This window comes from Sciurus vulgaris (assembly GCF_902686455.1).
Source record: "Sciurus vulgaris genome assembly, chromosome: 3".
NCBI lineage: Eukaryota > Metazoa > Chordata > Mammalia > Rodentia > Sciuridae > Sciurus > Sciurus vulgaris.
Genome location: NC_136463.1, coordinates 64,237,608 through 64,252,011, shown reverse-complemented (window position 1 = coordinate 64,252,011; position 14,404 = coordinate 64,237,608). Strand labels below are relative to the sequence as shown.

Sequence of the window (14,404 nt, the reverse complement as noted above, 5' to 3'; positions counted from 1 at the left end):
CAATAACACATTGTGTGTTTTAACTGAGGCCGGGTGCAAGGGCACACACCTGTAATCCCACCAATTTGGAACGCTGAGGAGGATTGTAGTTTAGAGCCCAACCTGAGCAACTTAGTGAGACCCTGTCTCAAAATTTTAAAAATAAAGATAAAATGGACTGGGGAGGGGCTGGGGTTGTGGCTCAGTGGTAGAGCGCCTACTTGGCATGTGTGAGGCCCTGAGTTCGATTCTCAGCACCGCATATAAATAAATAAAATAAATGTCCATCGACAACTAAAATATATTTAAACAACAACAAAAAAAAAAGGACTGGGGATACAGCTCAGTGGTAGACCACTCCTAAGTTTGATCCTCAGTAGCAGAAAAAAAAAATTTGGCCCACCTATATATAATTGTAAGGTGTTACCAACCCTAGTGAATTTAGCAATGGATGAGGAACATTCAAAAATTCAAACCCTGTTTCTATCACTGAATAGTTAAACAAAGCTGTAATTTTAGCTAACAGGCTTTCTTTCCACATCTACAGAGCACCAAAAGATTCAAAATTATGGTGACTCAGTTCAGTAGTGTGATCCCAAAATTAAGCCAAGAAATTAGGAATTTAATGCTATTAACTAATTTAATTTTTTTTGATGGGTCTTGCTATGTTATCCAGGTGGGTCTTGAATTTCTGAGCTTAAGTAATCCTCCTGCCTTAGCCTCTCAGTTAGCTGGGTCTACAGGTGCATACCACCATGCCTGGCTTAATTAATTTTTTTATTGTTATTGTTATTTTATTGAAATTTTATTGTTGCTGAAGCTTAGGCATGGAAGATTCCCTTTATCTCTAGTCCTCCTTTCTCCTTAAAATATCAGCAGTTCTTGAAATGACAGCTAAAACTTAGAAATATTGCTTTCTAAAGTAAACTTTGGGTTTGGGACCCCTGCCCCCGCATCAGGTAAAGAAGCCAAAGTTAGAGGGTGCAAACATGAAATGCTTGCTTAGTTGGACCATACTGTGTCTCACCAGGATACTGCAAAAATCATTGTCTCGTGATTACCTTGAGCTTATGCAGTCATTGCCAGTGTGAGGGCTGTTGTCTGTCTACATAATAGCATCTCCAATCGTTTGGACAACTAAGTAGTTTAAACAACTAAGTAGTTTAAATGAGTGGAAGCAGAATTATCTTAAAACCCAAACCAAACACTGATGCAGTTCTTTTTGTGTGTGTTTAGGTTTGCTTTTGGTTTTTGTTTGTAACACCTTCAGATGATATCTTGGTGCTTGGCAGTAAGTCACCATATTATCCATCTGCTATCCCTCTTAGCTAGGGATTAGTTCAATTTGTTCCACTGGCATATGCTAAAATGACACAAGTACATTCAGAAACTCCCTCTCCCATTACCTTCTTGTCTGGATGCCATCACTTGCCCCACCACCTCATCCCTGGCACCAACTAGTCCCTTTTATCCTGCTTGTCCACTTCGCTTCTTTTCTGCTAAAACTCGCAGCACCTGGGCATAACAACATCTGTAGGTCAGTATTCTAAAAAAATTTCAGACGAGTTGTCTTGATTCTGTAGTTGCACTGGAATTAACATCATCAGTGACCCTTGTACATACCATGTGCTTCTTCTAGAGTTTCACACACTTTGTTACATTTGATCCTTCAAACAGTCCTGTGACTATGTCCTCATTCAGCAGATGAAGCTCCTGTGGCTAGGTGATTTTGCCAACATAGCAATGTTGGAACAAAAACCCATGTCTCCTGCCCCCGGCTTTCCCATGAGCCCATGGTCCACTCAATGATATATTTTGAAATAGTGATTCTATTCATGAGCTGGAGAGCAGTTTTTCTGAAGGAGATTTCTGTTGTGGTTGTAATGGGACTTATTGAGGAAGGACTTCTGTCTGTAATGTAGAAAAGGCAAAATTAACTTTGTAGTTTGTTCTTGAATTCAAATCCATCTGGCATTTAGATTCATTTTTGTTTATTGAGCACCTTTTACATGCCAGACATCAAAGATAGAATGGGGAACAAGACAAATATGATCCCTGCCATATTGGCCATCTAGTGAGCATAAGAAAAGTGGGCAATAGTAGTATTTTAATAAATACCTGGGGAGAAGATGTACGGGGTAGGATTGGAACATGTGCCAGGAACATCTAACCCAAACTTCACAGATATGTCTTCCCAGCAGAGGAGACTTCTGAGTTGAGGACTTAAGGATGAGTGAGAATTTTAGTTAGATTAGAATTGCAGTAGGGTGAACAGCAATGTTTCTAGAAAATGGAAAAGCCATTTTGGGAGCTGGAGTTATGGCTCAGTGGTAGAGCATTTGCCTGGCATGTGTGAGGCTCTGGGTTCAATTCTCAGCACTGCATACAAATAAATAAATAAATAAAATATAAAAGATCCATTGACAACTAAAAAATGTTAAAAAAAAAAAAAAAAAAAGCCATGTGAAGGCCTGAAAGTAATACTGTTGCTTCCATTCTTCTTATGAGGTCAGATCTCATGACTTAGCTACTGGGGAGACTCGGAAAAAGTAGAAGACTGGTGGGAAGTCTATTGAACATGCTTAGAAGTAACTTTCTTGTGTCTTAATAGAAAAAGCTCGAGTCTCCACCACCATCTACCAACCCTTTCCTGGAAGATGAGCCAGCCCCAGAAATTGAGGAGCTGGCAATCGAGAAGGGAGAATTAGATCAAGTAAGTCTGCTTTGCATTACCATGTGTAATCTACCCAGTATTCCTGTCTGAAAAGGGATTGGCGGGCTTCACATATGATCCTTTGGCTATTGTCCGCATTCAGAGATTGTAGTAGTGGGGGTCTTTATAGAGGGCCTTTATCTGGAATTGCATTCAGAAAACAGAAAAAGCAGCTCTTCCCACCCCTGTTCTTTGCTCTCCAAAAGCCTCATCTCCAGCATTCAACAAGGCACACAAGCTTAATCAGACCACGTGGAGGGGCCAGCACAGTTCTACTCTGCCCCGTTCATCATCTCCTGAACTTGTCAGCGTACCTTTCCACTGCATTCTCATCTGGTACGGTGATGATGTGAGAGGCTGAAAGTTCCTGGGGAAGTTAGCAGCACCCTGGGCTGAGAGAGGCCGCCGTGCAGTGTAAGCTGATCACTTTAGGTCTGGAACCCGTTGGGGAGGCCTGGAAATACCAAGGTGACCAATGGCATCTTTGGAGTGTTACTTTTCCAAGCACACTAGCACTTTAATTTCCTTCTGATTTTTCTGCCCAACTCTAAATTTCCTCTCCCTTCACCCTACAGAATGGCGTTTTTGTTTCACTGCCATTTTATGACAAGAGAGGTTAGAGCAATAAATCAGAACATTTCCTTTCCGGATAAGTGATCCTTCTTTTTAATTTTCTACACTTGGCTGCTAGAGAATTATTTTATGGTATTTTTTTGCTCCAGACACCACCAGGCTGACTGGGAAGACCAACTTTGGGAAACCCATAGCCACATGTTGCAGCTGGCCTTGTGTAACTATCATGGTGAGGGTAGGTGTGCAATCCTGGCAGGAGCCAAGTAGAATTCACAGAGCAGTTAAATGTGTCTGGTCCATTGATTAAATAATTGTGATTACATGGATACACCACATTTTTGTGGTGCTTTGTAATTTAATACTCTTTTCACATGCCGTATTTCATTTTGCTTTCACAGTGCCTGCCTCTTATTTTATAGGTGATGAAACTACAGCACAAGAGGCTAAATGACTTGTTCAGGGTCATAGTTTAGAAAAAGAAAGGCTAAGACTAGAAGTCATGTCTTGAAGTCAGATGCTAGAATTTCTTTCCAGGGATCTTTTTTTTTTTTTTTTTTTTTTTTAAATACCTTCATATCTCATTAAAAAGAAACACACAGAGGGGCTGGGGTTGTGACTCACTTGCCTAGCCTGTGTGAGGCACTGGGTTTGATTCACAGCACCACATATAAATGAATGAATAAAATAAAGGTCTATCAACATCTAAAAAAATTTTCAAAAATAGAAGCACATAGAAATGCAGCTCATGGATAAAAGTGAATGAACAAAACTAAAGAGATATATTGAGGCTGTATCCCAAAGATAAGTGGGAATAGGTGTGATTGATTTAAAACCATCAGATAATTGGCTAGCGTGGGAGAAAAAAAAAATTCTTCTGTCTAAAGTTCCCATCGGCTGGGTTTGTGGCTCACTGGCAGAGTGTTTCGCCTAGTGTGTGTGAGGCACTGGGTTCGATCCTCAGCACCACATTAAAAATAAATAAGTAAATGGTAAAAAAAAAAAAAAAAAGAAAGAAAGAAAGAAAAAGAAAAAGAAATGCAGTTCCCACATTGTGAGAGCCAGGACTCAGGCTGGAGGGGTCTCGTTCTTCTGGAGTGTCCTGTACCCTCACTTGGCCACTTGTACCCTAGGAACATGCTTTGTCCACTCATGCCATTTGCAGGGCTCTCATGTCTCCCCAGTGCTAGTGACTGCCATTGTCATGTTCAGAACTGTGCAGGTGAGCACTCAGATTCTTCTCATGCTGCTGTGAAAAGTTTTTCCTTTAGCTGGTCATCTCTGGATATTATTATGCTTGATTATGATAGATTTTTCCATTATCTGTGAAATCAGTTTTGCCCAATAAAATAAGAGTTTTCTGATTCTTGGAACTTTTTGCTTATCATAAAAGCTTGAAGTTTTTGTAAGACCAAGACTTGCCCTTCTAAGGATACAGAACTCTGACATCTGACAAATACATGGTGTAAGGCAGAGTCGTGTGGTAGAGGAGATGCTGGACTCTGGTCTGCCATTAACTGACACATGACCCTAGGTAGCCTACTCACTGTCCATAGACTTGCCTGCTTTATCTTTAGATGTAGTTAATAGTTTTCAAACTCTGTTCCTTAATGCCCTGTCAGATACAATGGTGGGGAGTTAGTAGAGAGTAGAGAACTGGGTTCCCATAGCTGGAGGAGTTCTATTCTTAGTCACATTGTACTGTGAAATTCTAGGTAAAATTTCTTTTGATCCTAGGACTTTGTCTGTTTTAAAAAGAAAAAGGAAAACCTAAACTAAATGGAAAACTCCTTGTCTACATGGTCTACCAGTAATTCATAAACTATTCCTCATAAGTAATAAAACATTTACACTAGTGACTAATGCCTACTCACATGTCACCCCCAGCCTCCTATGCCTCATCAGCACTTGTCTCGCCTATGGCAGATTAGGTGGAGCCCCAAGACTTCCCTCTTCCCAGAAGCCTGTGGGCTTCTGGAGTTGGGGCACAGAAAGAGCAGGAGCCCTGTGGAGTGTTGGGGAGGGATTCCACAGGATGTCAGCAGGGAACAAGCCAGAGGTGGTTGGGTGAAATCCCCTCCTGGTTGCCCTGGGTGACCCAAGTTACTCCCTTGCTGCAGTCAGTAGGCAGCTGGCCCTCAAGGTAAGTGTCACTCCCTGCTTACTACTGCAGCTAAGCCTGGCTGTTGGGAAGAGAGGGTGAACTTGCAAAGCAGTATTCACTTTAAAGGAGCATGAACAATTTGTTGCCAAGATATTCCCAGTGATAAAAAATGACATCTGAAAGGGGACCAAGGGTACTGAAAGAGAAGAAATCAGGAATTTCTGGTTTAAAAATGTACCCTTCTGGTGATCCGAGCAGTTAGATTTAATCTGTTTACATTGGATAGTAATGAAAGGAAATGGGACCAGCTGCAGACCTCCTTACTGTGACAACAGTAACCTTTTATTATTCCATCAAACTCCAGGAGGAAATAGCTTAAACATCTGCAGCTTTTGGAGAGAATTCACACACTCAGAAATCCAGCCTGAATGCTACTGCTGAATGACTTAGTGTATTCTTTAAGCCAAGGATCAACCCTTTGGGGAGCTGCATAGTGCAAAGGGAGACACCAGTTTGAGCTGAAATTCCAGCACCTACCACATAAACAGGAGCACATTCATGAAGCAGCTGTAGGCAGGAGGGAAAAAAAATAAGAAAAAGAAACTTGGGCAGTCCCTCTCATTGTTGCCCCTCTTTCTTTGGCTCACAGTAAAAATGCTGCGAGAGGGCCTCCATGTTGTGGTGGGAGGATTGAATGACCTCTCTGCACTGCAGATAGTACTGTCAGTGCACAGAGGCAGCACAGAGCAGTCACCTGCAGGTGGAGTTGAAACACCAGCCCTGTCTGGTTACGTGACTTTTTGAGTGTTCTGGGACCATATCAGGCATGACCTGTGAAGACTGATCAAGATGAGTTTGTTGGGATACCAGGAAGTTATTCTGTTTTATCACTTGAGGTCTGTATTTAATACCAGATGAATCCTAAGACCTAATCAGGCATAGATTTTTTTTTTTATCGTATCACTTTAATGCATACATTAAAAAAAAAAAAAAAGGAAACTACAAGCAAAATAAATAGATTACAATATTCCTAAGAGTTCTTCACATACAGGGTCCAGCTCTTTGGAACTATTTGTTAAAAAAGCTTTATGTTGCCAGGCATGGTGTTGTGCACCTATTCCTAATGGCTTAGGAGGCTGTGGCAGGAGGACCCCTTGAGTCCAGGAATTCTAGGCCAGCTTGGGCAACATAGCAAGACCCCATCTCAAAAAACAAACAAACAAACAAACAAAACAGCTTTATATTTTCAAATAATTATAGGCTCAGAAGTTGCAAACACTACAGAGCAAGGCTGTGTGCTCATCTCTCAGCCTTCCTCAGTGGTGCCAGTGAACGGAACTAGAGTGATCGTTCAGAAGTAGAAAATGGGTCCAACCTCTTTCTCCTCAGGCCTGAATGCCTGTGTTTTTCCACACACTGGTGTTCTCTGAGCTATGGAATGTGTTGAGGTTGAGGTGTTTCTTAAGAATGCCCCACTGCTGCTGGGCACAGTGGTACTACCTACTTGTAATCCCAGAGATTGGGAAGGCTGAGGCAGGAGGATCAAAAGTTTAAGGCCAGCCAAGGCAATTTAGGGAAACCCTGTCTCAAAATTAAAAAATAGCTCAGTGGTGGAGCACTCCTGGGTTCAAACCCCTGTACTAGGGGGAAAAAAATGTCCCAATGTTGGTATCAACAATTTTTTTGCCAAATCATTAGCACCCGTTTCCCAGGGTGTTTTGTTGTTATTCCTTACTTTTAAGAAATAATTTCAAACTTATAAAAAAAGGTGAAAGAATAATACAAGGAACTCTCAAATACCTTTTACCTAGATTCAGCAATTGTTAACATTTTGCTGCATTTATTTTATAATTTCCTCCCCATTATTTCTCCTTCACCCCTTATTTCCAAGCAGTTTGGAAGTGTTATAGACATAATGCCCTTTATCCCTAAATATTTCAGCATATATTTCCCAAGAAGGAGGACATTCACTTAAAATACCACACAGAAAAATCAGAAAATTGAACACCAGTACAATGTTACTTTTTAAAGACTATTTAAATTTCATAATGTAGGCATTTCAAAGTGATAAGTTAAAACACAATCAATAGTGTTTAATTGGGAATGTGCATATACATTTTTATGTCAGTAAAACCAGGCACGAAATATACATGTAAAAGTGAGAGTATTCTTTATTATGTAAACTCCCATTTATAATTACTAGAACATATCCTGTAGAAGTGTGAATATTTTCTTTAAAAAAAGACAAAAAATTTTAAATAAAAGGAATAATTAAACATGATTATATTTTATTACTAAAAAGATAACTGGTTATAATGGCCATATTTTTCAAATCTAAAGTCAGGATCTAGTCTTACAAAGTCAAATTAAATCACATTTTAAAATTTATTTAGCAAATTACCTTATTAAAAAGAAACAAAGGGAGGAAGGAAAGGAGAGATACTGACTTATAAAAGGTAGGACAAATGGGTGAGGACTGTCCCTCACTACCTGCATTCTTCATTGTGGGTCCTGCATTTAAACTAATGGAAGCACAAAAAGTTTCCAGGGCATCTCTGGGTTCAGCAAATTCAAATGAGATAAACCAGTCTTGTGCATCCCCTGAGGCCTCTTGCAGCCTCAGCTTAGGGCCTGACTATGGCAGTGACTTTCAGATGATGAGAGCATACAGGCCACAGTGTAGTCAAGAAGGACCAGAGTTTCTACAGGTCATGCCAAAAAATTAAAGGCAGGGAACTCTTGGAAGGTGAAAAAGGACAAGAGCTGAGAATGAGATTAAATAGAATGTGTCTAAAGTTGACATTTAATTTTTGGTAATTATCATGAGTTTTTACAGATGTTTTTAACCATTGCATTGTTTTACAAACAACAACAAAAGAAATGACCAGAAAAGGTAACTATTATTTCTCTTTGGGAGCTCCCAGTAACTATCCAATGCTTATTAAAAGATAGGAGCAGTTCAAGAGGGTAAATCTTAAGTATACTTAATAATAATAATAATAATAATAATAATATGAGTGGGAAAAAACTTTAGGAGGTAATAGGTATGATTCTGATGGTGATACCAGTTTCATATGTGTATACTTATCTAATGTTGAGATGTGTACATTAAGTATATATAAGACAAGTGTACAGATACTCCCAAACTCATGAAGATGTATACATTAAGTTTGTACAGCTTTCTTTGTTAGTCATACTTCACTAAAATGGCCTAGCCAAAAGAATATGTGTAATTCATTCAACAAATACATTGTGACTATAAACTTATACCTAAACTTTACTCTAGTATCAGCCACAGCAAGATGTCTTTGGCTTAGAGTCCTTTTGCTGACATTCGACAGTGGACAGAATTGACATTTTTTTAGGAATAGAAAGTAATATGTGAGAAGATCCTTACTTTTTTTTTTTTTTTTAAGATGTTTGGAAAGGAATTATATAGCAAATATAGTTTTTAAAATGCTTGCTTGCCAAGTGACCTGTTTGTCAGTGATTTTCAAGTACTGGGATACGGACAAGTACTGGGCTAGTTTTCAGTGGTCTCTGGCAAAAAATTTAGATTAGATAGTCTGCCCCCCACTCCCAACCCCCCCCGGCAGGATTACCAACCATACTTTCTTAGAAAGGACTGCCTTTATGCTGCTATTTTTACTCTTATAAAACTTGGGTGTATAAAATATTTTCTTTTAGGAATTTGTGGTAAGGATAGAAAGTAGCAAAACAAAAAGTTAGCAACCTGCCCTGCCCTTGATCCCCTGCCATTCTGTTTCTTATTTTTACTTGTCAATGAAAATCCCAAGTTTAAGAGCCATTGCAGGAAAACATAAATCCTAGCGTAGGAAATAGAAAGCTTTGTCGGATGTTTTTGGACAGACTGTCAAGACCCCAGAGCCTCCATTTTTTGAGGTGTAAAAAAGTAGTAATAAGACCTACTTGAAGGATTATTGGGAGGAATAGATGAGACATTATTTGGTATTGAAGTGCTTGACCTGTAACGATTAGTAAATGGAGGCTGTTAGAATCAGATCATGTGACAGCATCACAACAGCAAACACAGGTAAGGTGGATGCTATGATTAGCCAGGATTTAAACATTTTAAATGTCAGCCAGATGATGAAAAATTGCCAAACTGAAATTGCATGTGAATCAAAGTAGCAGTAAATCTTTCATCATCCACAGCAAGTAAAGGATGCTAACAAAGCTGGTGCCTTGTTCACAACACTGGAATGAGTCATAAAGTAAGACATATTCCCACTTCTATTACAGTGGGTACTTTCTTACCTATAAGCTGAAAGTGAACTTTGAAGTAATTTTTTTTTTAAATTGCTTGAAATTTTGCACAGATTGCTCAAATTTTGGATTTCTCTTTACTTTTTCTTTTTTTCTTACAGCCCAAGAAGCCTAAAGTCCCAGACAACCCATTTCATGGCATTGTTTCCAAGTGTTTTGAGCCTCATCTCTATGTGTATATTGAGTCCCAGGACAAGTAAGTGACAGACATTTTGCTGATTTCAGTCTGCATTTCTACACCTTCCAGTCATGTTGAGTCTTACAAGGGCACAACTCTTTTCAGAAGCGGAAGGAAGGACTTGACGTACCTTTGACCCTCCCTGGAACTCAATAAGCAGAGTTTTACCCTAGCATGTGAGGGGCCCTGCATTCTATCCCCAGCACCACAAGAAAAGAAAAAAGATATTTTTATGTCTTTTGAGTGTTATCAATTATTTTGTCTATAAATCTCAGAAGCCTGAGGGTTTTTTAATTACAACCCACTCTTTTATTTTTATTATTTTTATTTTTTATTCTGAGTTAGGGTCTCACTAAGTTGTTGAGGGTCTTGCTGAGTTGCTGAGGCTAGCCTTGAACTTGCAATCCTCCTGTTTTACCCTCCAGAGTCACTGGAGTCACTGGGATTACAGCTACGCACCACTGCACCTGGCTAGAAGCCTGAGTTTTGCTGTAATACAGCCCCACATGAACCTAAAACCCTCTTGTGGGTACTGAGCCCTCATTGAGTCCTGACATTTGTGAGCCCACAAAGCTTTACAATGTCAGACACTGGACATTGTAAGAAAGCCTAATCTCTAAAGTGTATGTTTTCAAGTATAATTTTACTTTTCATCTTGAAGTAATTTTGACTATCAAAAAAATTACAAAAATGGAACAAAAAATTCTCACATACCCTTCCCCAGATAATATTAACATCCTATGTAATCACCATTATCAAAATCAGGAAGGTAATGTTTTCCTATGAATGCTTTTTTTCTGGTCCAGTTCCTCTCATAATCATGCATTTGGCCATCAGGTCTCTTCAGTCTCCTTTAATCTTGAGTAGTTTCTTATTTTTGTCTTTCATGGCCTTGACACTTTTCTATAATTTAAAAAAAAATTTTTTTAAATATTTTTTAGTTGTCAATGGACCTTTATTTTACTTATTTATATGTGGTGCTGAGACTTGAACCCAGTGCATCATACATGCCAGGCAAGCACTCTACCATTGAGCTACAACCCCAGCCCCCTTGACACTTTTTTAAAGGGAATTGACTAACTCTTTTATACGATGCCCACAGTTTTGTTTTGCCTGATGTTTCTTCTTATACTTTGTGTGTGTGTGTGTGTGTGTGTGTGAGTCAGTCACATGTCTCACTATGTTGCCCAGGCTGTTCCTGAACTCCTGGGTTCAAACGACATTACTGCCTCAACCTCCTGAGTAGCTGGGATTGCAGGCCAGTAGCACTGTCCATTTGAGGTTTCTTCTTAACCCCTTGCCTATTTGGCAAGATGACCTTAAAAGTGAGGTTATGTCCTTTACAGTGCATTGTATCAGGAGGCACACCATGTAGATTAATCCCTGTACTACTGATGTTAACTTTGATCACTTTTGTAAAGTGGTGCCTGCCAACCTTTTCCACTGTGAAACTACTATTTTTCACTGTACTATTAAGTTTCTTTCAGGAAATACTTTGAGACAATGTAAATGGCATCACATTTTAGCCCACTCATTTCAGAATCCCTTCATGATTTTTGCCTGAAGCCATTATCATTAGGTTTGCTTGATGACGATTGTTTCCATCATTTGTTCTGGATTTGGAGTTCTACTGTAAGGAACTTTCCTCCCCCATTTGTTCATTTATGTCAATATGGACTCATGGATTCTTATTTTAGTTTATGGATAATCCATTTACTATATGTGCTTTTCACAAACTCATGGACTCCAAATTTTTTACATATTAGCCCACCATGGCTCAGTTTCTTCACAGCCAGAAGATGATTATGTTCCAATGTCTGTTGTTCATGTGGGGATATGAGGAGGGAAGACCTCCTCATCCCTGAATCTTTGCCAACAGTCAGAATATCCGTTAAAGGTCTTTAACAAATGCTAGAAGACAAATTTTGGAAAAATTTGGTTTCTGGAATGGGGCATGTTACCTGAAGACAGACTGGCCTGGACTCTGAGGCTTCTAATGACACACCTAAGAATACAGAGAGGTCCCATGCAGGAGAACAGCAGTGGCTGTGAAAAAGATCTTGAGGGGAGTTCTATGGGAAAACTTCGCCCAGTGTTCCCCCACTTTTTTTTTAAATGCTTCTCTCCTAAGTTAACAAGTATTTGTTTCCAAATATGCTTCAGGTATAAACTATAAGATTTAAGAGAATGTTTTAAATGGGGACGGAATTATTTTTCACCTATTTGATTTTATAAAGTATTTCATATTAAAACCTCAGAAAATAAACTTTGTAAAAGGGCGTCTATGTTAACAAAAACAAGCCCCCTCTCCCAAGGGAAAAATAAAGTTGCCTTGCCATTGATTGCCTTGTGAAGGCTTTGTTTCCTCCTCTTTATGCACAGAGAAGGACAGTGGTTACTATGGATATTTTTGTTCTTTGAGAGCACCTTGTCTTTTGTCTTCAAAAAGATTCCTCGTAGGACTGGGGAACTCTGTGGTAACTCAGTGGTAGTGCACTTGCCTAGCATACCAAGGCCTGAGTTTGATCTCTAGCACTGCAAAAAAAAAGTTTTCTCTCAAGCCAGGCGTGGTGTTAGGTGCCTGAGGTCTCTTGTTACTCAGAGGCTGATGCCAGAGGATCACTCGAGCCCAGGAGTTTGAGGTCAGCCTGGGCAACATAGCAAGACCCTGTCTCAAAAATAAATAAATAATTAATTAATTAAAATTTAAAAAAAAAAAAAAGTAAGTAAGTAAATTTCCTCCAGGAACTTCATAAGACACCTCTGAGAAACAGGTAAAAGGATTGTTTATTTACATGTTAGATTACCAGGTATTCAGGCAACCCACTTTGATGACCATTTTCAATCAGAGCTCCATCTTCTCCTATCAGCCCAAATTCAAAGGGTGTTAACATGCATGTTTGAGATGGCCACATCCTCTCCCAAAAACCTGCCTCATCCAAAGAGTCACTTTTCTGAATCGAAATTCTGGTGTCCACTCTTCACATGACCTTGATTCATACAAAGTACTCATGATTCATGATACTTGGGCAAAGACCAGACCTGCCTTCCTCCGGGCCTCTCCATTTCTCCATGAAAAATGCAGTGCTTGGCCTTCACTTGGCCTGACTAGGATGTTTCCAGGCACTAGGGAAGCAGCAGAGCCCCTTAGGGAAGAGGACTGAGTAGGTTATGCTTGGTCACTCTAAAGTAAGCAGCAGAAACTTAAGTAGAAGATAGAGTTTAAGAACTCCTTTTCCTCTTCTGCCAGAGGAGTCAGATAAATTGATGCCTAAAACAGTGGTTATTGACCTTTTGTGAATTATAGATCCTTTTAAGAATCCATTGAAAACTATAGACTCTGTTGTTTAAAAAAAAAAAAAAAAAGAATCCAGTTATATCCACATACTAATTTTGAGTATAATTTCATGGGGCTTTAGGAAGCCCTTCTGCCCCTCAGTCAAATAATCCTGAGGCTAGGGAAGGAACTCAGGTGAGGATTAATCTCATGTAGTTACTACTCTGCTATAGCACTGACTCAAAAATCAAAGGAGAAAAGCCTTAGACTGTTCACAAGCTCACAGATGACACAGAAAAAGTACAGTATAGTGGAAAGAGTGGGGACCTGAGTGCCAGATAGACCTGGATTTGAATCAGAGCTCTGCACTTACTCGTCTGGGACTCCTCAAGTCTTAATAGCAAGGACTGTCCTAACCCACAGTGTCTGAGTCAGGACTTGACACTTTATAAACTCTTACTGGGTTGTTGTCTTAGGGTATAAAAAATACCTCTTTGTGATTCTAGTCAGAAGGTCATTATGTTACACATCCCTTTCTCCAGGAGTCTTGCATGAAGATCTTGCTGAAACTAAGGGTTTGATGCCTGGAAGAAATGACAGTCTTTCTTCTTAAAGTTGAATTCATTTGTATCTTACTGACAGTTCTTCAGGCATTGCACATAGTAAAATTTAAATCAGTATTTAGCTGGATAGGATCATCTATTCAAAACTAATGATCCTTACCCATTCACACTAGGGTAGCTTTTACTAGTTATCCTATGAAAAAACGGTCTATTCATTTCTTAATGTCTTTTGTGGTATTGAAGCATGCTAATGCAAAGAATGGAAGAAGGCAGAGCAGGGAAGGTTCCCTTAACTATTTGTCATGCACACTAGAGAGCAACGGCAAAAGGAACTCAGTGGGCTTTCAGCAAAACAGATCTTTAGAGGTTTTCGTGTAGAATTTTTCTTTATGCTATATGATCCTAATTAATTATAATCTTATTCATCATTGGCTCTGAAATAGGAAGTAGGTGAGTAAGTATCCAGCTTCTAGAGGAATAGATGAGTGATTAAGGTAAAAACACTTCAGAGCTCTGGCCCGTTTTAGTTGGCACCACTGATGGAGAGATTAGAATCTCTCCTAAGCAGACTCAAATGGAATCGTTTGCTTTCTGTTACATGTTCTCTTCCACTTTACCAGCCCCCATCCCATCTCCACCTTCCCACTATTTCATTCCTGTCCCTTTGGAACAAAATGTGGAAGTTGAGCTGCTATATACGCATCCTCCCAACTAATAGGGAGCTTATGATAAC

At 39.4% G+C, this 14,404-nt stretch overlaps 1 protein-coding gene across 2 annotated transcripts in view; it reads left to right on the top strand.

The window, feature by feature from the left end:
- VPS53 (VPS53 subunit of GARP complex) overlaps positions 1-14,404 on the top strand; it is a 138,673-nt gene that overhangs the window by 69,508 nt on the left and 54,761 nt on the right. For both annotated transcript variants that reach the window (XM_079130805.1, XM_079130804.1), the window contains exons 12-13: positions 2,591-2,692; positions 9,755-9,849. In XM_079130805.1, the coding sequence (XP_078986931.1) occupies positions 2,591-2,692; positions 9,755-9,849 (197 nt within the window). The remainder of the gene's footprint in view (positions 1-2,590; positions 2,693-9,754; positions 9,850-14,404) is intronic.